This window comes from Elgaria multicarinata, chromosome 10 (assembly GCF_023053635.1).
Source record: "Elgaria multicarinata webbii isolate HBS135686 ecotype San Diego chromosome 10, rElgMul1.1.pri, whole genome shotgun sequence".
NCBI classification, from domain to species: Eukaryota; Metazoa; Chordata; class Lepidosauria; order Squamata; family Anguidae; genus Elgaria; species Elgaria multicarinata.
In genome coordinates this window covers 2,929,961-2,956,038 of record NC_086180.1, presented here as the reverse complement: position 1 = coordinate 2,956,038, position 26,078 = coordinate 2,929,961, and the positions used below count along the sequence as shown (strand labels likewise).

The following is a 26,078-nucleotide window of genomic DNA, read 5'->3' as shown; positions in this document are numbered from 1 at the left end:
TTTCCTGGTCTGTGAAATCAACCCCCAAGAAGTTGCCTCCCCCAAGTTGGACCATTGGTCTAGGTAGCCCCCATTCACTGCTCTGACCAGCAGATGGGCAAGGTCTTCCCCATCTCTTACTCCCGGGTCCTTTTAATTAGAGGTGCCCAGGATAAGGTATAGAAAGCCAGATTCTGGCTGGACATCAGGAAAAACTTTCTGACGGTTAGAGCAGGACGACAATGGAACCCATGACGTAAGGAAGTTGTGGGCTCTCCCGCCCTAGAGGCCTTCAAGAGGCAGCTGGACAACCAGGATCTCTTCTTGATCCTCTCAGAGCGCAGGACACGGAATAATGGGCTCAAGTCACAGGCAGCCGGATTGCGGCTGGACATCAGGAAAACCGTCCTGGCTGTTCGAGCAGTACGACAATGGAACCAGTTACCTAGGGAGGTTGTGGGCTCTCCCACACTAGAGGCCTTCAAGAGGCAGCTGGACAACCATCTGTCAGGGATGCTTTGAGGTGGATTCCTGCATTGAGCAGGGGGTTGGACTCGATGGCCTTATTGGCCCCTTCCAACTCTACTATTCTATGATTCTATGAACATATTGCATAACTTCTGAGCTGCCGGCCAGCACCCGTGCCCCAACCGGTCTCCTGGCAGAAGTGCAAGCAAATCACTTCGGTTTGTTTATTTTTCCACTTGCACCGCGTCGGCTTAAGGAACACATTATACATGTCCATCCCCTCACGGGAAGATGTCTCCCATGCAGAGTTTAAAAATGAGTGGGAGGGATTCATATGCAATATAGAAAAATAAAATTTTGGGATTCTAAAAAGCTATAAATATATATATATACACACACACACACGCACACATACTGATAAGAAGCAAGGTGGCATAGAGGACTTAAAACATAGACATTTGAAAGGCTCTTTGGAGGGTGTAGTAAGACCAAAGTAACACCTTCTTGGTTTGCTGAACTGTCACATCTGGGGGGCCCTTCTCCCCCTTCAGATCAGACCCATAAGGCTGGTAGATGGATGTGACTAGCTGGATCAATATAAACAGAGGCATAACAGCTTTTCTTTGGATTTTGACACAGTCCGGTCCGCCCCAAGAGCACAGGGGCCACCATGCAAACATCTACCATTGCTGATCTACGCAGAGCTTCCATTTTCCTATGAGTCTGTCCATATGGGAGTCTTCCCCTTCCTTTGGTTCCATTTTGAGCCTGCCTCTTCCTGGGGGATTAGGGCAGGTAACCATGCTGAAAGCCAAACCTTTAAAACAGAAGACTTCAGAAGTCAGCACGGGGTTGCAGAGCAATCTTTTCAGTTTGCTGTTTTAGAGTTTGAAAAAAATAAAGTTGAGTGACCAACAGTATTAAAACTAAGTTCTATATGTGCTTACTCAGAAGTAAGTCTCTCTCTGTTCAATGGGGTTTACTCAAAGGTAAGATTGAGGGGAGAGATGACAGCACTCTTCAAATACTTCAAAGGTTGTCACACAGAGGAGGGCCAGGATCTCTTCTCGATCCTCCCAGAGTGCAGGACACGGAATAACGGGCTCAAGTTAAAGGAAGCCAGATTCCAGCTGGACATCAGGAAAAACTTCCTGACTGTTAGAGCAGTACGACAATGGAATCAATTACCTAGGGAGGTGGTGGGCTCTCCCACACTAGAGGCCTTCAAGAGGCAGCTGGACAACCCTCTGTCAGGGATGCTTTAGGGTGGATTCCTGCATCGAGCAGGGGGTTGGACTCAATGGCCTTATAAGCCGCTTCTAACACTACTATTCTATGATTTTAGTATGACTTGGTTGTAAATGCAGTTGAAATCAATGGGGTTTACTCTTGAGTAAGGGAACCAGCAGATCTCTATTTTATGAACTGGAGATGCACAGCTTCGCATGATCAAAGGAAAAGAAAAGCAATCCTCCACAAATGCAAACAGGTGGAATTTCGCATAGGTGGAGTATCGGGGAAATGGTTTAAGGGGGGGGGGATGAAAAAATCCCTAAAAAATCAAGGGATGAACTGGATCTGATTTGAACTTGGCATGCTGAAAGCTCTACTTAAGAGCTCTCAAGGTCCCAAGTTTCATCTCTTTTATCTTTAAAAATGAGGGAGCTGCAGGCAAGGGGGGGGGGGGGCTGGAGCAGTAAAAAGTCCATTCGAACATTCGAGAGGGAGTGCTGGAGGGGGAGAACTGCCCCACCCTCCCCTCAGCAAGACTCCAAAGGAAAAAGCAAGGGGACAGCATTACACAGAGGCTTAAGGGCACAATAAAGTTGCTTGGGGGAAATAATCCAGACTTTCCCCGCACCAAAATAATATGCAAAACAAAGGAAAAGAGGTGAAACGGGTGCAGGGCAGGTACGATGTCATGCGAGTCCCGCACTGCAAAACCAGATCCCAGGTGTGGCGAGAGTGTGTTAAGCCGCTGGTGTAGTGAAGCTCATTGTCAAGAACTGAAGCTATGCCAGAAGATCCACTTGGAAACCAACGGCGTTCAACATTGTGAAAGCCATCCGTTTGCTTCAAAACAGAAGGCTTTCGTGATGAAGATCGCGGCAACACTGCTTACTCTCCGCCATTAGCCTAATTGCACCCGCTGCTTCCAATTCAAAAGCACAAGATCTCTCGAAGCAGATCCAAGTCATTGCTGCTCATGCGATTAGCGTAATTGTCCAACTGCTTGTGTTCGCAGTTGCTTCTTGGGGTGAGGGGAGGATGTCTAACAATCATATAAAAAAAGAATATTATTATATGGAAACTACAAAGTTACTCTTGGAGACGAGTGCACTCAAATTGGGGAGAAGGCAGCTTCTTCCAATTAAGGACCACTTGCCTCCAACAGGTTTTGCATCAAGGAAACGGTGAACGTTCTATCTTCCCTTTGCAATGTCGTAGCATCCTCAGCTATAGGTGAAATTTTGACTCCACTCTAATTAAACGTTCTCTTGAACGACGGGGTTTCTGCATTATGAACCGTTACAGCAGAATGTCATGTCATTACGCACCAAGTTGTCGCTCCGGAATTCAAAGAAAACGTGTTTATGTACAACAAAACATGGCGGGCACCAGATAATCACAACCATGCATGCCTTATTTTGTGAAACTCGGCACTTTGGAATTTTTAGCACTGGCTTCGCAAGCCAACGAAGAACCATCCTGCTTTCTCCTCGAGTCTCTTTTTTGGTCCAGTTAATATTGCCAGTTATTGACGTGGCGATAGTTGAAGGTCGGCAGGCATGCAGGGTTCCAGTTTGCCTTCCTTCAGAAGGTTCATGAAGTAAGGATGTATTTCTTAAAACTGGCCTGTGGTTGACGTCTCTCCATGTTAGACATGAGTCAAGAGGCAGCTGGACAACCGTCTGTCAGGGATGCTTTAGGGTGGATTCCTGCACTGAGCAGGGGGTTGGACTTGATGGCCTTGTAGACCCCTTCCACTATTCTATGATTCTATGACTCCCTCCTGGGTCACACCCAGTGAAAGGAAATGGGGCTGCAGTGCCCTTCTTCCCCCCCAAAATGCCTCAAACTTCTAGGTCATCAGTTGGAAAGGAAATCGATAGAAGCCCTCACGGTCTTTGACGTCTGGACATCCATGGCTGTCACTTTGATCTCCGTGTCGCCAAACTGCATGCTTGCCCGGATCTCTCGACGGCTCTTCTTTGGAGAATTGGATTCATCCAACTCATCCAGGTCCAAGCTGATGGCGCCACATTTCCTCACCCCAGGGTCAGTGATGTAGACCACGTCGTCGGTGGCACAGCAGTAGATGTTGATGATGATCTTGCGTTGCCCCACCCGGGCTGGACAGTAGCTCCTCTGCACCACCTCGCCCAAGGCCACGGACTGGTCCACGGAGACAAACTTCTCAAAGATGTCGGTGCACCAATTCTTGCCTTCTTTGACCAAGAGCTTCTCCTTGGGGTGTTTCCCCTCCACAAACTTGTTCAGCACCCCCACGCCGTAGGTCAGGGGGGAACGTCTCACCCGGACGATGGTGGGGTCAAGGCCAAACAGCACGGCCCCTTTTAGGATCGTCAGCCCCACATCCTGAGGGATGATGACACGGCAAATGCCGCTGAAAGCTGATTGGACGGCATGCTGCAGCATTGCTGACTCGGCAAACCCTCCTACCAGGAAGAGGAACTTGATGCCTTTCACCTCTGGTTTCTTCATGAGCTCGTCTGGGAGTGAAAAAGAAGTTTAATGGTAAGACCACGCTGGCCAAAACGAGATGCCGGACAAGTTTCTGCCTTCAGAGCCAGTGTGGTGTAGTGGTTAGGGTGCTGGGACTGGGACTCGGGAGATCTGGGTTCTAATCCCCACTCGGTCACAAAAGCTTTGGCCCAGTCCCTGACTGTCAGCATAAACTACCTCGCAGGGGTGTTGTGAGGATAAAATGGAGAGGAGGAGGAGGAGGAGAACCATATAAGGTGTCTTAGGTTATAATTCACAGTGACTACTACTACTACTACTACTACTAATAATAATAATAATAATAATAATTTTATTTCTTACCCGCCTCTCCATTCTGATCGAGGCGGGGAACAACAATAAACGGTAAAACACATAAAACTGAATTAAAACATAACATACATTGTTAAAAACATCCTAAAAACATCTCAAAATTCCACTGGATAGGCCTGCCAGAAGAGATCAGTCTTTATAGCTTTCTTGAATGCTGGTAGACTGTTAAGTTGACGCGTCTCCTCCGGCAGGCCATTCCACAGTCTGGGAGCAGCAGAAGAGAAGGTCCTCTGGGTAATACTTGACTGACTGAAGTAGATTCTTCCCAGAGGACCTGAGTGTGTGGGGCGGATTGTACAGGAGAAGGCGATCCCACAGGTAGCCTGGACCCAAACCATGTAGGGCTTTAAAGGTGATAACCAACACTTTATACTTTGCCCGGAAACTAATTGGCAGCCAGTGAAGAGATTTTAAAACTGGTGTAATGTGGTCCCCCCTAGGTGTACCAGTGACCAGCCTGGCTGCCATATTTTGAACTAGTTGAAGTTTCCGGACTAGGCACAAAGGTAGCCCTAGGTAGCACGTATTGCAGAAGTCGAGCCTAGAGGTTACCAGCGTCTTTAGGTCTTCCAACTCTAGGAAGGGGCGCAGCTGGCGTAACAGCTGAAGCTGATAGTAGGCACTCCTGGCCGTCGCATCCATCTGGGCTGTCATTTGGAGCGACGGATCTGGGAGCACCCCCAAACTGCGAACACAGTCTTTCAGGGGGAGTGTAGCCCCATCCAGAACTGGCTGACACACCTCCAAACCTAGGTCAGAGCCCTTGACAGCAAGCACCTCTGTTTTGTCTGGGTTCAGCTTCTGGGCTGTCATTTGGAACGACAGATCCAGAAGCACCCCCAAGCTGCGAACGCGCGTCACGATGGCTATGTATTACCCCTAGTATCAGAGGCAGTTCCTCTGTATACCAGTTGCAGGGGAATATGAGCCAGAGGGTGCCATATTTGCACTCATGTCCTGCTTGTGGTCGCCGCACAGAAAACTCTTTGACTACTGTGTGCACAGAATGTTGGACTAGAGCGGCCTTTTGCCTGATCCTGAAGGGGAGTCTTCTTATGTGCAAACCTCCATTTGAAAGTGTCTTGCTTGCATTTGATAGCAAGGAGCAAAGCTCTCTGTTGCAGAGACAGGCTGAGCAGTCCAGCCCTTTTGAATACACCCCTCACCCCCAAACATGCTCATTGATGGGGGAAAGCAGACTCCTTCCAAATCTAAAGCCTTGCTCAGCCTCTGAGTGCTTCTGGGTAGTCTGTGCATGAGACAAATGCAAGCCCCCAGAGCTCAAGGGCAGAATACGCACTTTGCATGCCCAAATCCAACCCCTCACACACCCCTTTAGATTATTATTATTATTATTATTATTATTATTATTATTATTATTATTATTATTATTATTTATATAGCACCATCAATGTACATGGTGCTGTACAGATAAGCTCTGGTGTTAATCCAGGGTGGCGCGTGTGCTTTGCCTGCTCCTGAAGTCCCAGATCCGTCTCGTGCAATCCCCAGTTCCAAAGGGTCTCCGGTAGCAAGACCAGAATAGGCCCACAGGTGAGTGGAGCCTCTATGCGTCACACCTGAGAAATACAAGCTAGGTCCGTGCTGTCAGCTGCCACGGCGGGTTGTGAGCTGGTCAGCTGACCTGCCAATGCCGCTTACCGCATGCACATGCACAGACACACAAATGCCTTTGCCCGGTTGGGGGCACTGCCCAGGGGGGAGGGGGATAAGCACCAGTTGGGGTCCCTTATCCAGAGCCGTGCTGAAGTTTGGAAACTCACCAATGTGGTTAATAATCTGACTGATGGTTGGCTGGAAGAGTTCGTTCATGGCCTCAGACGACATGCGTAGCATCCCCTGGGAGGACCACTTCACCAAGTTCACGCTGAGGATGCAAAGGGAAAGAAGAGGAAAGCTGCCAGTTGGATGCTCTGCGGAGTTCTGGGATTCTTTTTTTTTTTTTTTTTTTAACAATTTTATTTGAATCCAAAGCAGCCTTGGCTGGGAACCTGGGCCTGAGCGGGAGGAGGATGAGGATGAGGATGGAGAGAAACTGCTCAACCCCTTCCCTCGAGTCATTTTTTCCAGTTCAAAATCACCCTCTCCAAAACATCCGAGGTTCAAGGCTGTGGTGAGCAGGGCAGCTCTGTGGGCATAGTCAGCCTTTCGGCACTGGGCAAAGACATTTTAAGAAATTGCCCTAGGGTGACCGCGTGAAAAGGAGGACAGGGCTCCTGTATCTTTAACAGCTGTATTGAAAGGGGGAATTTAGGCAGGTGTCATTTGTATGCATTCAGCACCTAGTTAAATTCCCTCTCCATCACGACATTTAAAGCTGCAGGAGCTATACTAGAGTGACCAGATACAAAAGATGGCAGGGCTCCTGCAGCTTTAACAGTTGTGATAAAGAGGGAATTCCCCTTTCAATACAACTATTAAAGATACAGGAGCGCTGTCCTCCTTTTCATATGGTCTCCTTAAATTGCCCAGGTGCTTCAACGTGGAGCCTCATCTACACCATGCAGGAGATGTTGCACTACAAAAGCAGTATATAAAAGGCAGGAGCCACACCAAGCAGGATATAACATTAGGAAAGCGGTAGATGGTCGGTGTCAACGGGCCCCAGCAGTTGTCAGTGCACTTCAATACTGCTATAAAGCAATAGTGTGGCTCCTGCCTCTTTATATACTACTTTCTTATTGCTTTCATAGCGCTGTATCCTGCTTGGTGTGGATTAGACCAGAGTCCCAGGTTCTTGGTCTGAAGGCATCTGATGCAACCACCTTGGTGAAGTTAAGCATAGAATCATAGAATAGCAGAGTTGGAAGGGGCCTACAAGGCCATCGAGTCCAACCCCCTGCTCAATGCAGGAATCCACCCTAAAGCATCCCTGACACATGGTTGTTCAGCTGCCTCTGGAAGGCCTCTAGTGTGGGAGAGCCCACAACCTCCCTAGGGAACTGATTCTGGGTCTGGGTCTGGTCAGTGCTTGGAGGGGAGACCCCCTGGGAACCTCATGCAGAGACCTTGAGTTGCAAGATGGAAGAGAGGTGGGATATAAATGTAAAAAGTAAATCGATGACATAGTCTGTCTGTGCTGGGTTTTTTGTCTCTTTGTTTGGTTTTCCCACGCGTTTAACTTTGTTTTTCTATTTCTGTGCTGTTTTATTGGAATTGTATTATCATTTGTCACTTCCCTGTGGGGGTTATATGCAAGGGCGGCCCAGAAATAGTCTAAATGAGTAAATAAACAGGCAGCCCAAGGAGAAGGATGGGAACGGATGGCATAACAGTGTAATTCTCCGTGTGGGCGCCCAGCATACCGGGTAGATGCAACCGAAGCAGCCCACGGCCCTGTTTTTAGAAACAGCAACACCGGTTTGTGCTACCTGCTGCGCTTCAGCGCCGTCTCCACGTTCTGCCCCCGATGCTTGCGGTAGAAGTCGATGAAGGAGAAGGGCAGCGAGATGTTGAGGGGGTTGGCGCGGTGGGGGGCAGCCGTCCGCTTGCGGGCCTCGAAAGCAATGGTCAGGTCGACCCAAGCCGCGGGGCGCTTGGCCTTGAACGTGGCAATGAAGTCCTCACCGAAGATCTGGCAGAGCAGTTTCTCGAAGGCCAGGTCCACACCCACCGCCCCGTAAGGACCTCCTGGAAGGCACCACCAGAAGAAGAGGGGGGAAGGTCAAAGGAGCAGGCACAGGGTGTCAAGATGGGGGGTTTCACTGCCCTACAGAAGGGGACCTGCAAATGCATTTCCTTCCTGCAGCTTCCATCCTTCCAGGGGGCAAGATTGTCACCTCCCATGAGCAGGGCATTTTCTGGGATAGCCCCAGAGCTAGGAATGTGCTTCCTCCAGGAGTTTATCTGCCTCCCTCGGCTCAGATATACTTAGGTTGACCCTATGGAAAGGAGGACAGGGCTCCTGTATCTTCAACAGTTGCATAGAAAAGGGAATTTCAGCAGGTGTCATTTGTATGCATGCAGCACCTGGTGAAATTCCCTCTTCATCACAACAGATAAAGCTGCAGGAGCTGTGCTAGAGTGACCAGAGGCAAAAGAGGGCAGGGCTCCTGAAGTTTTAACTGTTGTGATGAAAAGGGAATTTTGCATGGTGCGGCATGCATACCAATGACACTGGCTGAAATTCCCCTTTCGATACAGCTGTTAAAGATACAGGAGCCCTGTCCTCCTTTCCATATAGTCACCCTAGACATACTTACTTCACCATGGATCTGGAAATAATGGAGATGATTTTGTTCTATAAGTTAGTTGAGATGGTTCTCAGATTATTATTATTATTTATTTATTTATATAGCACCATCAGTGTACATGGTGCTGTACAGAGTAAAACATTAAAATAGCAAGACCCTGCCGCATAGGCTTACATTCTAATAGGATAATAATAAAACAATAAGAAGGGGAAGAGAATGCACCAAACAGGCACAGGGGAGAGTAAAACTAACAGCATAAAAGTCAGATCAAAATCAAGTACTAAAAGCTTTAGAAAAAAGAAAAGTTTTTAGCTGAGCTTTAAAAGCTGCGATTGAACTTGTAGTTCGCAAATGTTCTGGAAGAGCGTTCCAGGCGTAAGGGGCGGCGGAAGAAAATGGATGAAGCCGAGCAAGGGAAGGAGAGACCCTTGGGCAGGTGAGAAACATGGCATCCGAGGAGCGAAGAGCACGAGCGGGGCAATAGTGTGAGATGAGAGAGGAAAGATAGGAAGGAGCTAGACAGTGAAAAGCTTTGTAGGTCAACAGGAGAAGTTTATATTGGACTCTGAGGTGAATTGGAAGCCAATGAAGAGATTTCAGAAGTGGAGTAACATGGTCGGAGCGGCGAGCCAAGAAGATGATCTTAGCAGCAGAGCGGTGAACAGAAACCAACGAACTGATGTGAGAATTCCCTATTAAGGTTATAAAGCATCCTTCGCCAACCTAGCACCCTCCAAACCTGTTGGTTTGCAGTTCTCAGAGATGACAAACTATCCATCTCAAATGCAAGTTTGAATTTGCACCCCGCATGTGAGTTTCAGAACACAATGGCTGTGTTCTGAGGATATTGCTTATCTTGCATGTATGAGGTTTATTGTTGCAAACAAGAATGATCAACCTGAAGAACGCTGTGAACCCCAGAAGACGGTATTTCCATAACATGAGATCAAAACCAGAGGTTGCCCTTCCTTTCCTTTTTCCGCTTGGCTCTTGCTTGCTATTTCAGTCTTGGTCACAAGATGGTGCCACAACATAAAAACAGCTGAAGTTGCAGCATCAATGGAAACCGAGGAAGAGGCATTTCCGAGGCCTCTTTTCAAGCAGACAATAACACAGGGCAGCGGACTTGGGGGGAGAGGGGGGGCAGACGTGGGGTGCTTGGTGCACCGTCCCCCTTTCACTCTTGCTGGCTTTCCAAGTTGCAAAAATGGCTTCAGCTACATGGAAATGCAGCCTGGGCTGCACAAACCCTTTGTCACCACCATCTGGTTTAAAGCTCAGGACAGGTCAAATCCTGCCGCCTTTAGCTAAGAGGCCAGCAGAGTTAAATTTGCTCTTCCTAGCGGTTGGCATCTTTACCACACATCCCAGATCCGGAGTCTATGTGCAGCTCCCTCTGCTCTCTCTCCCTCTCTGCTTTGGAGGAACCAGAAGATGCTGGCGACCCACAGGAGGGCCCTGCTTCTCTGGGCTGGCACCTTTACCATCCATGAGCCCTGAGTCCTTTTGCCTCCTCTCCATGGAGGGAAGAACCTGGACTAGGCCATCAACTGCAGGGCCCCAGAAAAGACTGGTAAAAACAATAGGGTGACCCTATGAAAAGGAGGACAGGGCTCCTGTATCTGCAGGACCCCAGAATAGCTGTTTTTATAAAGATACTGTTGTTTTTTATGCGTCCTATCTTTTTAAACTTTGCATATTTGTTTTTAATGTTTGCTGTTTTTAACTTTTGTAAACCACCCAGAGAGCTTCAGCTATGGGGCGGTATATAAATGTAATAAAAGAATAAATAAATAGTTGTCTAGAAAAGGGAATTTCAGTAGGTTTCATTTGTATGCATGCAGCAGCTGGTGAAATTCACAAAGCTGCAAGAGCCTTGCCCTCTTTTGTATCTGGTCAAGAGGGCAGGGCTCCTGCAGCTTTCACTGTTTGATGTAGAGGGAATTTCAGCTTTCACTGTTGTGATATAGAGGGAATTTCAGTTTTCACTGTTGTGATGAAGAGGGAAGTTCACCAGGTGCCACATGCATGCGAAGGACACCTGCTGAAATTCCCTTTTCTGTGCAACTGTTAAGGATAAAGGGGCCCTGTCCTCCTTTTCATCTGGTCACCCTGATAATCATCCCAGTATATCCCTAACAATACGGGATTGGATCCTGACTATTATGTTTTATTGTGCTGTATTTTATGGTTTGAATGGTTGCTTCAGCTATTGGGTGGCATAGAAATGTAATTAAAATAAATAAACAAGCAAGCAAACTTAATCCAGATCCAGTCCTTCACATCTTTCTGTGCGGTTTTAATTTATAAACTACCTTGGAGCCAAGTTTGGGTATAAATATACTTCATTTAATGTAGCTAAATAAGCCTTAGTACAGCCTTCCTCAACCTGGGGCGCTCCAGATGTGTTGGACTGCATCTCCCAGAATGCCCCAGCAGCTGGCTCGGGCATTCTGGGAGTTGTAGTCCAACACATCTGGAGCGCCCCAGGTTGAGGAAGGCTGCCTTAGTAGAAAGGGCTTGAGAGCAGCCATGGGTAACGCTTCTCTCTCTCCCTCTCCTACACACTTGCTATCATTCTTGTTGGTGTTTTTTCAGCTCATCTATATGTTATTAAACTTTAGGAAATTAGCATAAGCATAAAGAGACAAGTCACTGCCCCAAGGAAACTACAATCTAAATTAGGGTAACCCTATGAAAAGGAGGCCAGGGCTCCTGTATCTTTAACAGTTGTATTGAAAGGGGAATTTCACTATTTATTTATTTATTTATTTATTTATTTATTTATTTATTTATTACATTTCTATACCGCCCAATAGCCGTCTCTCTGGGTGGTTCACTCTCTGGGCTGTTTGTAGGCATGCAGCACCTGGTGAAGTTCCATCTTCATCACAACAGTTAAAGTTGAAGGAGCTATTGCAAAGTGACCAGATAGAAACGAGGGCAGGGCTCCTGCAGCTTTAACTGTTGTGGTGAAGAGGGGATTTCACCAGGTGCTGCATGCATACAAATGGCACCTGCGGAAATTCCCTTTTCAATACAACTGTTGAAGATACATGAGGTCTGTCATTAAAGGTCTGTCTTCCTTTAATATGGTTACCCTAACTACATTTCAGTTGGGTGCAGGGAGAGAATGGGAAATAACTAATGGATTGATGCAAACAAATGCAGTTTGTGTGTTTAGTCATTTTTTCGGCTGGGGATGAGAAGTGAGCAATTGTTTCACGAGCCACGTGCAGACGGTTCGCTCAGAGGGTTCTTTGTGGCCAGCCTCACCTGATGCTTTGTAGAGTTCCTTGAGGGTCCCTTGGGGCTGTTCGATCTGGTGAACGGTCAAATCTACTGTCCCTCCTCCACAGTCAGCCACGATGTAGCGGTCTCCTGCAGGACCAAGAGAAGAAGATGGAGACACAGTGCTTAGCTAGGGGGATATAGGGGACGGCCTCATGGGCCACACGATACGGTCAGGGCCGGCACAAGACCTCTGGGACCAAGGCAGAACATCCAAACGGAGCTACCCCAACTGCACACTAATCCACCAGGACGTTCTGCTACAAAACACACAGGGGTGGCTGAGACATTGCATGGAGGTCTTCCTTCCTTACGCAGTCCAGCAATTTAAGAGCACAGGTTGCTTTTCTACGGACATCACAGATGCCACTGTGTTAGGGTAGGGCTGTTCAACTGTTTATGTGCCAACCTGCCAACAATTCACTATTTATCAAAGCATCTGATGGATCGGTCCACTACGGTTTCGTTCGGTTTTTCATTCTTCTGATCTCATTCTGTTTGTCCCAAACTGAGAATTTTCCCAGTCGTAAGTTTGGTTAGTTCTGAGCATTGAAACATTTTTTTCTTTTAATATCGTAACAAAATGCGTATGCTTTTTTAATGTGTGGGGCATGTTTCTCCTAATACATTTATTTAGTTATGATATTTATATACTGCTACCCATTCAAAATTTTGGAGCGGTGTACAAGATAAAACTTAATAAAAACAGAACAAAACAGCTTAAAATAGATGCCTTAAAATACATGCATTTTTGTAGGCAAAATTTCCTGGTATACTTTTTTTTTGCAAGCAATCTTCCTACTACTATGCATTTTTAAATATTATTTTCATAAACATGCATTTTTGTGTGCATCTCCCCCTATTATATGCATTTTTTGATTGGAGAATGTCATTGTAAAACCCCAGGGAAGTGCAAATTCAGAAGCGTAACAGAGTTTTGGTTTGCATATTGGCTTGAATGTGCAAAATCAACCAAACCCATGCGTTGCCTGAAAGAACTGGGCCTGTTTAGCTTGGAGAAGAGAAGATTGAGGGGAGACATGAGAGCACTCTTCAAATACTTGAAAGGTTGTCACACAGAGGAGGGCCAGAATCTCTTCTCAATCAAACGGGCTCAAGTTAAAGGAAGCCAGATTCCAGCTGGACATCAGGAAAAACTTCCTGACTGTTAGAGCAGTATTATTTATTTATTTATTTATTTATTTATTTATTTATTTATATAGCACCATCAATGTACATGATGCTGTACAGAGTAAAAGAATAAAATAGCAAGACCTTGCCGCATAGGCTTACATTCTAATAAAATCATAATAAAACAATAAGAAGGGGAAGAGAATGCACCAAACAGGCACAGGGGAGAGTAAAACTAACAGTATAAAAGTCAGAACAAAATCAAGTTTTAAAAGCTTTAGAAAAAAGAAAAGTTTTTAGCTGAGCTTTAAAAGCTGCAATTGAACTTGTAGTTCTCAAATGTTCTGGAACGACAATGGAACCAGTTACCTAGGGAGGTTGTGGGCTCTGCCACCCTAGAGGCCTTCAAGAGGCAGCTGGACAACCATCTGTCAGGGATGCTTTAGGGTGGATTCTTGCATTGAACAGGGGGTTGGACTTGATGGCCTTATAGGACCCTTGCAACTCTGCTATTCTATGATTCTATGAGATGGCAGGAATGCAGGAGCCGGAGACTTCGTGCTGCTTATGCTCCACCATCAAGATGGTTCAGTACACAGGGGACAGGAGACGCTCTTAGTTCCCCCAGCCTAACATAAAACAACTGAATATTGCCACCATATTCCTTCATGCAACCACCTGTCCACTGGCCAGCTGTTCTGTGACAGAATCAATAGACCACTCATGCTTTGTCCGTGATGCTTTAATATTTCAGGGCAGGGCTACAGAGCTAAACTGCATTACGCAGAACTCTGTGCAACTTCTGTTTGATTTTGATTTTTTTAGGAAAGCCCTGGTACCAGCTAGCCATTTTTTGAGTCAAAAATCACCCACACACCCCACCTCGGGGGGGGGGGGGAAGATACTGATCAGGTGGAATTTAGTGTCTCCACTGGCTCCTACCTGTCTGCATTTCGGACCAGAGCTCGCCCACCCCGGACTCCACCAGGAAGGTTCTGCTGTGTCTGGAACGGCGGAGCTGTTCTCGGGCTGCGGGAAGAGATGCCGGAAAGTGAGTCTCAGCAAAAGAGGGTAAAGCCCAGTAAGTGAATGTGACACCCATTATTTTGACGAGTGCGAACTTAAAATGCAAGGTGCAAGCTTTCCAAATATACTGAACCCATTTTTGGGGGTAGGAGGGCTGTGTGTTCAAGAAAAGCTGAGAGAGGCGGGGTGGGGGAACCCAACCTAAATGGCTTGGGGCCAGGCTGTCTGAAGGAGCGCCTCCTCCGTATGTACCTGCCCGGACCCTAAGGTCATCCTCAGGGGTCCTTCTCCGTGAGCCCCTGCCAAAGGAAGTGAGGCAGGTGGCTACCAGGAGGAGCAGGGCCTTCTCTGCTGTGGCACCCCGGCTGTGGAATGAGCTCCCTAAGGAGGTTCACTTGGCACCTACATTATATGCCTTTAGACGCCAGGTGAAGACCTTTTTATTCTCCCAGGATTTTAACAGTCTATAAATGAATTTTAACTTGGTGTTTTAAATTTGTAATTTTGCATTGCTGCTGTTTTTATCTGGTTGAGCTTTTACATTGTATTTTATATTATGGTTTTATGTTGTTGTTTTATACTTTGAATTGTTTTAGTTTTTGTGAACCGCCCAGAGAGCTCCAGCTATTGGGCAGTATAGAAGTGTAATAAATAAATAAATAAATAAATAAATAAACGAACGTTTCTAGACATGGGCTTGTATTCAGATTTAGTCACACTTCGAGTAGAACCATTCAAATCAATGGGCCTTAGTTATGACTAACTTCAGTTCCATTGATATCAGCGGGTCTACGCTATGTTTGACTAAGTCTGGATCCAACCCATTCATCTTTACTGGACTCTTAGATCAGCGTTTTTCTGGATCTGACCCCTCGTATTCCTCAGGGCCAAAACAGACATTGATGCTGTTCAGATGCTACGCTAAGCCACGGTGGTTAAGCGTTTTGATCTCAACATTGTGGCTTAGCGTGTCGTGTGAACCCTTCCTAACCATTGTGGCTACATAACCGTAGTTTAAACATGCTCACTAACCATTTGCTGCAAAGGGGTTAGCGGCGTCACCGTGGCTTCGTGTGTCGTCTGAACAGGCCCATTGTGTGTCTGGCAGTTATGCAATCTTTTTCCTTTTACTATAGAGCAGTATATAGCTCCCCCGATCCAGATCTTAAAGGAATCACCTACTCCACCATGCTAGGATCCCAATCCAGATTGGGGGGGGTGTAGGGTGACCCTATGGAAAGGAGGACAGGGCTCCTGTATCTTTAACAGTTGCATAGAAAATGGAATTTCAGCAGGTGTCCTTTGTATATATGGAGAAAGGAAAGGAAAGGAAGCTCTCGTGCAAGCACTGAGTCATTACCGACTCTTGGAGGCTTTCACTGACGTTTTCTTGGCAGGCCTTATAGCGGGGTGGTTTGCCGTTGCCTTCCCCGGCCGTTATTACCTTTCCCTCAGCTAATTGGGTACTCATTTTACCGACCTCGGAAGGATGGTAGGCTGAGTCGACCCAAGCCAGCTGCTTGAAACCAGCTTCCGCTGGGATCGAACTCAGGCCATGGGGAGAGTTTCAGCTGCAGAAACTGCCGCTTTACCGCTCTGGAGAACCTGGTGAAATTCCATCTTCATCACAAAAGTTAAAGGTGCAGGAGCTAGACTAGCGTGACCGGATTTAAAAGAGGACAGGGCACCTGCAGCTTTAACTGTTGTGATGAAGAGGGAATTTCACCAGGATCTCCATTTATACAAATGACAGCTGCTGAAATTTCTTTTTTTAATACAACTGTTAAAGCTACAGGAGCCCTGTCCTCCTTTTCATAGGGTCACTCGGGGGGGGGGGGGGGCTGTGCCTACTCTAGAGTAAATTTGTTTTTTTAAAAAAGACATAGCTGCTACACACACATTTTAAAGTAATGTGTTCAACCTCTTTCAACCTGAGGGCTGAACTCAATTTCAGAAAAACTCTCAGGGGTCAAATTCTAATGGTGCACGGGGCTCAGGGCAAAATGGGCAGGGCCAAAATACCAAAAACACCAGCATATTGTAGCTTAAAGCTCTTATTGCCAGTAATTAAGCTGTCAGAAAGGCATTTAAACTTTTTAGAATGGGGAAAAACTGTGAAAACAATTGATGGTTGAGGAAGAGGGAGTGAGGCGATCTGGGGGATCCCAGAGGCCTCAGGTTCCCCACCCCTGGGCTAGTCTAGACACACAGTCTACTTTGACCCTATGATGAAGAAACCTTTGACTAGTGGAGGCTGGTGGCTCCAATGTTAGTGGGGCGGTGAAGCCGCTCCAGGTTTCAGTCAGAAGCAGTCACTCTAAGGACTGATCCAAGGTGCAAAGCACTTCAGAGTTCTGTCTGGTTCTGTCTGAAACCCAGAGCAGAATTCCTGCCCCGCTGACATGGGCGTCACCAGCCTCCACTCCACCTGCCTCTGCTTTGGAATGTTCCAGAAATGGGCCTCATTTTCCTAGCAAGGACCCAAAACCGAAACGTCCACTAAAATGAAGTCCAGCAAGAAGAGGGAGGAAGCTGGGGAGTTTCTCCAGCAACTTCTCAGGCTTCTGTGCGGAAGAAGAGTCACGGAAAGAAAATCTGGATTCGTTCTTGAGTGACCATGAGCAGGAACCGGACTGTGTCCAAGCAAGCAGCGTTGCAATCAAGGCCAGATGGGCTGTGGGGCGGCTGCCTTTTCCCTCTCGGGCTAAGAGGGTGCAGGGAACTCCCTGCCTCCATCCTACTGGGGAAACCAACAATTTTTTTGCACGCTTCCCTCTCGAAAGGCTCCTTGGCATCCGTCAGCTGGCTGGTTTTAAGAGAAGAGCCTTTGTCCAGAATTACAGACAGTCGCATTCCACATGTGCACACACGCAGGCGTGAAGACAGCGGTGGAGTGCCATGATTTTAGCACCTCGGAGCCGCTTTCTGAGAAAACAGCTTTCACAAACCAAGCTTCCCCCTGAACCTGAAGGAGCTGCCGTGCTGCTCTAGTTGAACCACAAAGGAAAACGTTGATCTTTTTTATCGTTTTCAGGGCTCTTGCTTCAGTGTTCTGGCAGTCTGGGGCCAAGCTCCTCCACTGGGCATGAACAAATGGCTTCCCACTGAACAGTACCAAAGGGACTAAGGGGCAACAGCCATCCTGAGCATGTGGAGAAGGCCTTGCCTTTGGATGAGAGACCAGCTGCTGTTTTTAAAAATGGCCCCGAGGACACAGCGTGTCCAGCTGTTGAATTGAGAGAGGAGGACACCCCTAAATGTTGATTTCTTAATTTCTGCCTGCTTCTGGAAAATCTGGGTCCAGCTGTCCTTTCCAGAGCCCCCCCCCTCCAAGAACTCAAGACGGGCCCTTCCAAAGCCTTGCCTTCTGATTGGCAGAGGCACAGCAGCCTCCACAAAGCAGTTTGCAATAAGCAGGCCCTTTATTAGCTTTGGTTTGTTCTGCTAATAAAATCCAATGAAAGGCACATGAGCAAAATCTTAATTAAGACCATGGCTTCCCCTGTCTCAGAAGAGAAGAGAAGAGAAGAGAAGAGAAGAGAAGAGAAGAGAAGAGAAGAGGCAGCCCATGAGGGAAAACCCAACGGGAAGGACTTTTTCACAAATTGCACAACCCACTTGTGGAACTCATTGCTACAAGATGTTGCAGCGGCAACTGGTCCAATAGGTTTAAGCAGGTCCAGCATACCACAGGCAACACTGTCAACCTAGAAAGCTGCCTTGTGCTGCAGCAGACCTTTCCTCCAAGGCCTAGGACAGGGAGAGGTATCTCCAAGTTTTCCTACCCAAGACCCTTCTAACCGGAGGTGCCAGCAGGGACCTTCCCTGTGCTCTCTAGGGCCCTGCCTTCACAGTGCTGCTCTGCCGCCAAACCCCTTGGTATCGCTGCTGCGCGGTGGTGGCGAGTTATCTAGATGAAGGGAGGCAGCACGGGGTTTCAGCTCACCAGGCCCACACCCTCCACCTCCCCCAGCTTCTGGCGAACAATGGGAGGTCACCTTCCACCAGGAATACCCGCCAGTGTGATGCCGGAGTGAGGACAGATGGCGAAAGCCCCCTGGGACAGCCTTCCCCAAGCTGGCAGCCTCCAGATGTGCTAGATGGTAACTCCAATAATTCCCAACCAGCTGGGAATGCTGCGTCTGGCCAAATGCCTCTGGAAAACTTGGCAGGAGGGCAAGGCGTACAGGGCGGTAGCATTCTGCGTGCACAGCTCAGGTGGTCGTCAGCCTTGCCCTGTGTGCCACCGTGGAGTCGTGGCTGTACACACTCCCGATTCCATTTCTTACCTTGCCTGAAGCTGGAGTCGATGGGGAGGTCTGTCAGGAGGCCGTTGGCCTGGGGCTTGTAGCTGAGGTCTATGAGCTGGTTGAGGCGAAGTTTCCGGCAGTAGATAGAAGCGGCTTCTGGCTCCAGGGCGATCAGCAACTGCTCCGGGTTCTCTGAAGGAACCAGCCCAGCCTGAAGGGAGGAAATGAAATTGGATTATTGGGCTGAAGGAGTAGTCGCAGCAGCAGCCAGCCAAAAAGCACCTGGAGGGCCCGTTGCTCAGGCTGCCCTGAAAACGGAGTCAGAAGAACATCAGAGCCAAAAGTCCATCTAATCCAGCACTCTGTTCACACAGTGGCTGTTGACCAGCTGTTGACCAGGGACCCACAATCAGGACAAAGTGCAACAGCACCCTCCTGCCCATGTTCCCCAGCAACTGGCATGCATAGGCTTACTGCCTCTGATCCTGGAGGTAGTGCATAGCCACCAGGACCAGTAGCCATAGATAGCCCTTCTCCTCCAGGAATTTATCCAACCCCCTTTTAAAGCCATCCAAATTGGTGGCCATCCTACCTCTGGTGGTAGCAAATTCCATAATTTAACTATGCGCTGTGCGAAGACGTCTTTCCTTTTATCTGTCCAGAAACTCCCACCAATCAGCTTCATGGGAGAATGACCCCACTGGGGTTTAGTATTACGAGAGAGGGAGGACAATGTCTCCCGCTCCACGTTCTCCACACCATCCACTCAAGGCCCGACCCTGGAGCCTGTCCCGCCTTCCGCGGAAAATTGTGTGAGATCAGCTTGATGTGCAAGACAGACGATCAAAACAACCCATAAGGTTACTTGCTCTGATTACAGATTATAAAAGGATCATTGACATGATCAGATATCAGCAGCAAGATATTTCAGTGCTGGAACCTGAGAACAGAGCATATTTTTCTGGCCCTGACATGCAAATCTTTAAAAGACATAATCATGGGTGTATGTAATAATCAGGGGGGTTTGAACATAGTATTTAGAGTTTATTGAAAGCTGAAAACTCTTTTGCGGACATTTGCTCATTAAGGAGGTCCCTATTATTGCTCCCAGTCTGCAGATGGGAGGCCACAACGGAGTACAAATTGAACCAGACTTGAAGTGTCTACTTTGGGGGCCTTTTCATGCAAGAGGCTTACATTACGACCCTGTTCAGACAATGTGCTAAGCCATGTTGGTTAAGAACTTGGAGCTAAACATTATGGCTTAGCATGTCGTGTGATCCATGGCTTAGCATGTCATGTGAACAATTCCTAACCATGATGGCTACATAATCACAGTTTAAACACACCCAACGGGCTTTTTCACATGACACTTCAGGCTCTGTGGTTAGCGAAACTGTGGCTCTCTGCGGTTAGCACTAGCCACAAGCCGTGCTGTCACACACAACACTTTAAGCCATAGTTAGGGCCGCTAACCCTGCTGCAGACGGTCCAACTGGGGTTAGTGAACCGCCCAGAGAGCTCCGGCTATTGGGCGGTATAGAAATGTAATAAATAAATAAATAAATAAAATAAATAGTGAGTGAGCAGAGTCTAGCAAAACACATCACACAAGACACCTTAACCCCTGCCACTTAACCAAAAGCCTTAACCAGCAGGGTTTAAGGTGTCTTCTGAATAGGCCCACTAACCATTTGCTGCAAAAGGGTTAACAGCCTAACCACAGCTTAGTGTATTATCTGAACAGGCTGTACATCAGCTTTATTTTATTATATTTTATTTTATTTATTTATTACATTTATATACCGCCCCACAGTCGAAGCTCTCTGGGCGTTTTACAACAGCTCACTCAGCTCACATTCATTGGCTGGGTTTTTGTCCGAAATTCGTTTTTTGTCCGAAATTCTCTTCCACGTGAACCGTGTTCAGAGATTATACATAGAACAGGCAAGAGATAGTCAAACTCAGTTCTTAGTATCCTGCAGGAAAACTTGCTGAACTGAAATTCAGTTTTGTGTTCTTTTTTTTGCCAAATACTACCCAGTTTTAAACTTCTTTTTCTCCTGCATCCCCTCCCAAGATGTTCACCAGTGTCAGTTTGGAATTGGCACAAGTGATCCAGTATTGAGATCATGTGACATCAGAGGATAATTATGCCCCCATAGAACAGAATATATAGAGCATATAGACAAGACCCTAAAGAGGTTGCTGATTCGGTATCTCCTTCTGTGCCCTTTTCTGTCTTTAGTAGAAAGATGGTGCATGGGTTTTTAAAAAAATGGGATCACTGGATTTCCAGTTAAATGTAGTTTCCACATCAAGGGAGGCGCAAGATGGAATCTCCTCTGAAATTAACCGTTTCGACCTAACCGTAAATGCACTCTCATGTCAGTTTGCAGTACACACTGAGGCCATAGCTAGACCTAAGGTTTATCCCTGGATTGTCCAGGGGTCAAACCTGTTCACCTAGGTGACACACAGGGGATCCAGTGCTCAGGCAGGGGCGAACCCTGGATGATCCCAGGATAAACCTTAGGTCTAGCTGTGGCCTCAGTGGCATGAAAGAGGGAATTATTTACCAGGGACCGGACCTACACTACTGCTTTAAAGCACTTTATAACAGTTTTGACAACTGTATATGCAGTGTGTCCTGGGCCCCAACAGTTGTCAAAACTGTTATAAAACTGCTTTAAAGCAGTAGTGTAGACCCTGCCCCTGACTTCCCATCCTTTAAGACAGGGTTGTTGAACTGGGACTGATCTTTTCAAAGGGAGAACTGTATTTTCTCCACTGAGCAAAACCTGTCCTGTTCAAAAGAGGGCTTTGGTTTTGAAGTACAAATGGCACAAGAGATCCGGCACCCCAAGGACTAGCCTATCCCAACACCCTCGGACCGGAGCGACAATTTAGCTGCGGCATTGAGGTTTCCCAGCTGGGTCAGCCATTCTGGTCTTAATCATGTGTGATGTCAGCAGCTACAGACCGGGTCAGTCCTTGCCTGACGCCCAGCTGAAGCCAGAAGGGGTGGGGTGGGGCGGAGAGAGAAACAAGCCAGAGCCTGCGATTCAAGAGCAGCCAAAACCGCAGAGTCGGGGTGAGGGGAGCGCCTCACAGGCGTCTCGCCTCCTGAATTTATTGTGCGAATGCCAGCCTCCAGACTGGGAATGCTGTGGGTTTCGCTGTCAGTGTGAATTACAGAGCGCCGCTGACAGCTAATAACCCAGAGGGAGGTGCAAGTCTCGTGTTGCTGGGCGTCATGTGGGCAGGCCCCGTGCAGTTGCAACCCCACCGACCCAGGGATGAAAGGGCTTTCTCACTCTGCTTTTCTGCTCCAGGGAGGTGCACGAAACAAAGATCCGTGCAAGGGGAGCAACGGTTAGGGGTGAAGCCTCATGGTCATGGGTGGAGCCGTGGGGAAAACACTCCAGCCATGTGGGGAAGCACTTGGAGACTGGACTCCTTTCCTGAGAAGGAAGGCGCTTCTCCGGCCCTGAACAACATAGAATCATAAAATCATAGAACAGCAGAGTTGGAAAGGGCCTACAAGGCCATCGAGTCCAACCCCCTGCTCAAGGCACGAATCCACCCTAAAGCATCCCTGACAGATGCTTGTCCAGCTGCCTCTTGAAGGCCTCTAGTGTGGGAGAGCCCACAACCTCCCTAGGGAACTGGTTCCATTGTCGTACTGCTCTAACAGTCAGGAAGTTTTTCCTGATGTCCAGCTGGAATCTGGCTTCTTTTAACTTGAGCCCGTTATTCCGGTTCCTGCACTCTGGGAGGATCGAGAAGAGATCCTGGCCCTCCTCTGTGTGACAACATTTTAAGTATTTGAAGAGTGCTCTCATGTCTCCCCTCAATCTTCTCTTCTCCAGGCTAAACAGGCCCAGTTCTTTAAGTCTCTCCTCATAGGGCTTTGTTTCCAGACCCCTGATCATCCTGGTTGCCCTCCTCTGAACATGCTCCAGCTTGTCTGCGTCCTTCTTGAACTGTGGAGCCCACAACTGGACGCAATACTCTAGATGAGGCCTAACCAGGGCCGAGTAGAGAGGAACCAGTACCTCACGTGATTTGGAAGCTATACTTCTATTAATGCAGCCCAAAATAGCATTTGCCTTTCTTGCAGCCATATCGCACTGTTCACTCGTATTCAGCTTGCGATCTACAACAATTCCAAGATCCTTCTCATTTGTAGTATTGCTGAGCCAAGTGTCCCCCATCTTGTAACTGTGCCTTTAGTTTCTATTTCCTAAATGTAAAACTTGGCATTTATCCCTATTAAATGTCATTCTGTTGTTTTCAGCCCAGCACTCCAGCCTATCAAGATCACTTTGAAGTTTGTTTCTGTCTTCCAGGGTATTAGCCATCCCACCCAATTTGGTGTCATCTGCAAATTTGATAAGCGTTCCCGGACCTCCTCGTCCAAATCATTAATAAAAATGTTGAAGGGCACTGGGCCCAGGACTGAGCCCTGCGGTACCCCACTCGTTGCCTCTCCCCATTTTGCCTCTCCACATGGTGGACTGCTTAAGGCAAGATGTTTGAACAAATATTCAGACTTATTTATTACATCCCTTCCACAAGGCGGATTCCCTGCTTCCTTCTCCCCTATTTTAGCCTGACAACAACCCTGTGAGACGGGTTTGGCTGAAAGAAAGTGACTGAACCAATGTCACCCAATGAGCTTCATGGCTGAGTGGTGGGTCCCTGGATCTCCCCATTCTTAGTCTTACATCCTAACCACTATACCACACTGCCTCTTTCCACTGCAATAGCAGCCATAAAGGGTCAGACCCACCTGATGCTCCTTCCCTCTCTTCTAGAGCCAGCAGGGCAGATTAAATTATGCAGATCTAAGCCGAACCCGCCTACTGCACGTAACTGATACCAGTCACAAGATCCAGCAGTTCCTTGGAAAAGAACGTATTGCTGTAATTATTTTTATATGGGTGCAATCAATGTGCTATATGGAGGAAGAAGAATAACAACAGAGTCCCTGCCCCGTGGAGTTTACAATCTAAAATCTAACACAGGTGAGGCAGCAGAAGGAGAATTTGGGCACGAGGTTGTGAGTGTGTGCAAATTCATCATGAAAGAATAAGAAATGTCATGACAGAAAAGAGGGAAGGAGCAGTGAGGTGAAACAGTGGCCAGACAGATGGTCAGCACCCCGCTTCCGTTCCGGCCAATCTCAATGGTGTGCCTTGTCAACAAACCTAAAGTAAAAGGGTGGGGCGGTATTTAAAAAATGTGCCTGCCTCCTTGAGACGGCACAGATGGCGCCTCCTTACCCCACCCTAGAAATAAAGGGTGTAGAAGAATATATGATAGAATGTGCTATGGGCAGACGTTCCTCCTCTTCTTCTTCTTCTTCTTCTTCTTCTTCTTCTTCTTCTTCTTCTTCTTCTTCTTCTTCTTCTTCTTCTTCTTCTTCTTCTTCAGCAAAAGACCCAAGATGTCGATCGTCCCAGAGTGCAGGACACGAAATAATGGGCTCAAGTTACAGGAAGCCAAATTCTGGCTGGACATCAGGAAAAACTTCCCGACTGTTAGAGCTGTACAACAATGGAACCAATGACCTAGGGACGTAGTGGCTCTCCCGCACTAGAGGCCTTCAAGGTGCAGCTGGACAGCCATCAGTTAGGGATGCTTTAAGGTGGATCCCAGCCTTGAGAAGTGGGTTTGACTCGATGGCCTTATAGGCCCCTTCCAACTCTACTATTCTACGATTCTATGTCTTACAACAGGGATTAAAACATATAAGAAATTTAAAACAACAGTAAAATACCAAGACCCGCTAAAACAACATCATTAAGAAGCCCATGAAATGCCCGGGGGTAGAAAAATGTCTTAACCTGGCATCAAAAAAGATGACGATGTTGGCACCAGGCATACCTCACCAGGGAGCAGATTCCACAATTTGGGGGCCACTGCCAAAAAGGCCCTCTTCCTTGCTGCTCTCCCCTGGGCCTCCCTTGGAGGAGGCTAGTGAAGCAAGGCCTCAGAGATTGATCATGGCGTATGGGTAGGTTCATACCTATAACCTTTGCAAATGACCCAAATCTTTGCCACTGCAGTGCACCCAGACTGTTGGAACTGTGAAGTTTACCTCTGTCCTGGACACTCACCAGATAAGCAGCCTCTCGCATGAACTGCTTGGCAGGCTGTTTCCAGATGGCAGGCACGGTGATCACCCACCGGATGGCATCTTTCTCCGGCAACACTGGGCACTGGTCCTTGAGTTCCTGGAAGAAAGGACAGACAAAAGTAGCCCAGGCTGCATGGCAGAGGAAGACTCTGCCCTTCGTTGGAGTAGCCACAGCATCGGACCGCACTCTTCCCTGGATCTGGAACCACAATCCCAGATGCCACGTTTCCTGAGCATCCTGTACACATGCACACATGCGCAGTACTGCAAAGGAACCCCAGACATTTGTGCACTGTAGCTTCTGACCCCTATTTTGTGTTTTTGGAGCCTCCTCTCCGCTAACCCCATGTTGGTGGGATGCAGCCTACTCTGAGAAAAAGAAAGAGGACTGGAGTAATGATAAGAGCAATTGCTAGGAAACCCTCCTATGCCAGAGGTGGGTAAGTTCCGGCTCTCCGAGCATTTGGGCCCACAATTCCCATCAGCCCTCGACGGGGGGAAATGCAAATTGCTTCTACAGTGGAGCCCAAATTGCTCCTTCCTGGTGAGGACCGACACCTTAAAAAGCCTTTCTGCACTGCTTAAACCGGGTCACTTCACCCCGCCGGCCTGGCCACAAACCGGAGTGCAGGGATCCCACAATTCTGTTTGGAAAGGGGATCTCACAGACACACACCACTGCTGAAGAGGTCCTTATTACTGTCACTGCCCCACCTGCTGCCCCACCCAGGAGAGTCCGTGAGGCTGATCTGGATGTTCGAGCCAGCTCATGTGGGTCAAGGCCCCAGGCTGCTGAGGGTGCTCGCATTACTAAGGCTGCACTACTGTAATGCACTCTACGTGGGGCTGCCCTAGAAGACAGTCTGGAAGATCCAGGTAGCTCAGAATGTGGTTGCCAGGATTCTGTTTGAAGCCATTCGACTGGACAGCGCTTGATACCAATTCTGGACCAGTTCACTGATTACAAATTTGCTTCTGGGCTCAATTCAGGATGCTGGTTTTGACCTCTAAAGTATTAAATGGCCTGGGACCACAATACCTCAAGAACCACACTCGCCTTCCCTAGCCCTCCTCCCATGATGAGTCTGAAAATGCAAGCTGGCCTGTCTCACAGGTAGTCAGTGAATGGGAAGCTCAACTAAGTGCCTCTGCTTCTTTCTAGGTAAATAATTATTATGTACTGGGACAAGAAGGAAATAAAGGAATGAACTATTTACAAAAAAACAAAAGACAGGTCAATGAAGGTTGAACTTGAGGAAGGGGAACAAGGGGAGGTGACATTTTGAAAGGGGACTGGAAGAATCTAAAGACAGGGAATGCGATCTTGAGAGAGAGATAGTTCTTGGAGAAAGATTAGAAATGGGAAGGAGAGTCTCTGGGTACGGGAGAACCCAGAAACAAAACGGATTGTCCTGGAGTAGAAATAGCAGCTGGCATGATGTCTTCTCCTGGCAACTGAAGAACGGCATGAAAAGCTATTTCACGCTTGGCCAAATT

General features: G+C 47.7%; 1 protein-coding gene across 1 annotated transcript in view; it reads right to left on the bottom strand.

The window, feature by feature from the left end:
• Positions 1-3,412: 3,412 nt before the first annotated feature.
• Positions 3,413-26,078, bottom strand: part of HSPA12B (heat shock protein family A (Hsp70) member 12B) — a 57,354-nt gene continuing 34,688 nt past the window's right edge. The window contains exons 7-13 of the mRNA XM_063135990.1: positions 24,562-24,678; positions 18,476-18,647; positions 14,103-14,189; positions 12,015-12,119; positions 7,917-8,175; positions 6,309-6,412; positions 3,413-4,181 (exon numbers count right to left, since the gene is read on the bottom strand). Coding sequence (XP_062992060.1) covers positions 3,538-4,181; positions 6,309-6,412; positions 7,917-8,175; positions 12,015-12,119; positions 14,103-14,189; positions 18,476-18,647; positions 24,562-24,678 — 1,488 coding nt within the window. The 3' untranslated portion in view covers positions 3,413-3,537. The remainder of the gene's footprint in view (positions 4,182-6,308; positions 6,413-7,916; positions 8,176-12,014; positions 12,120-14,102; positions 14,190-18,475; positions 18,648-24,561; positions 24,679-26,078) is intronic.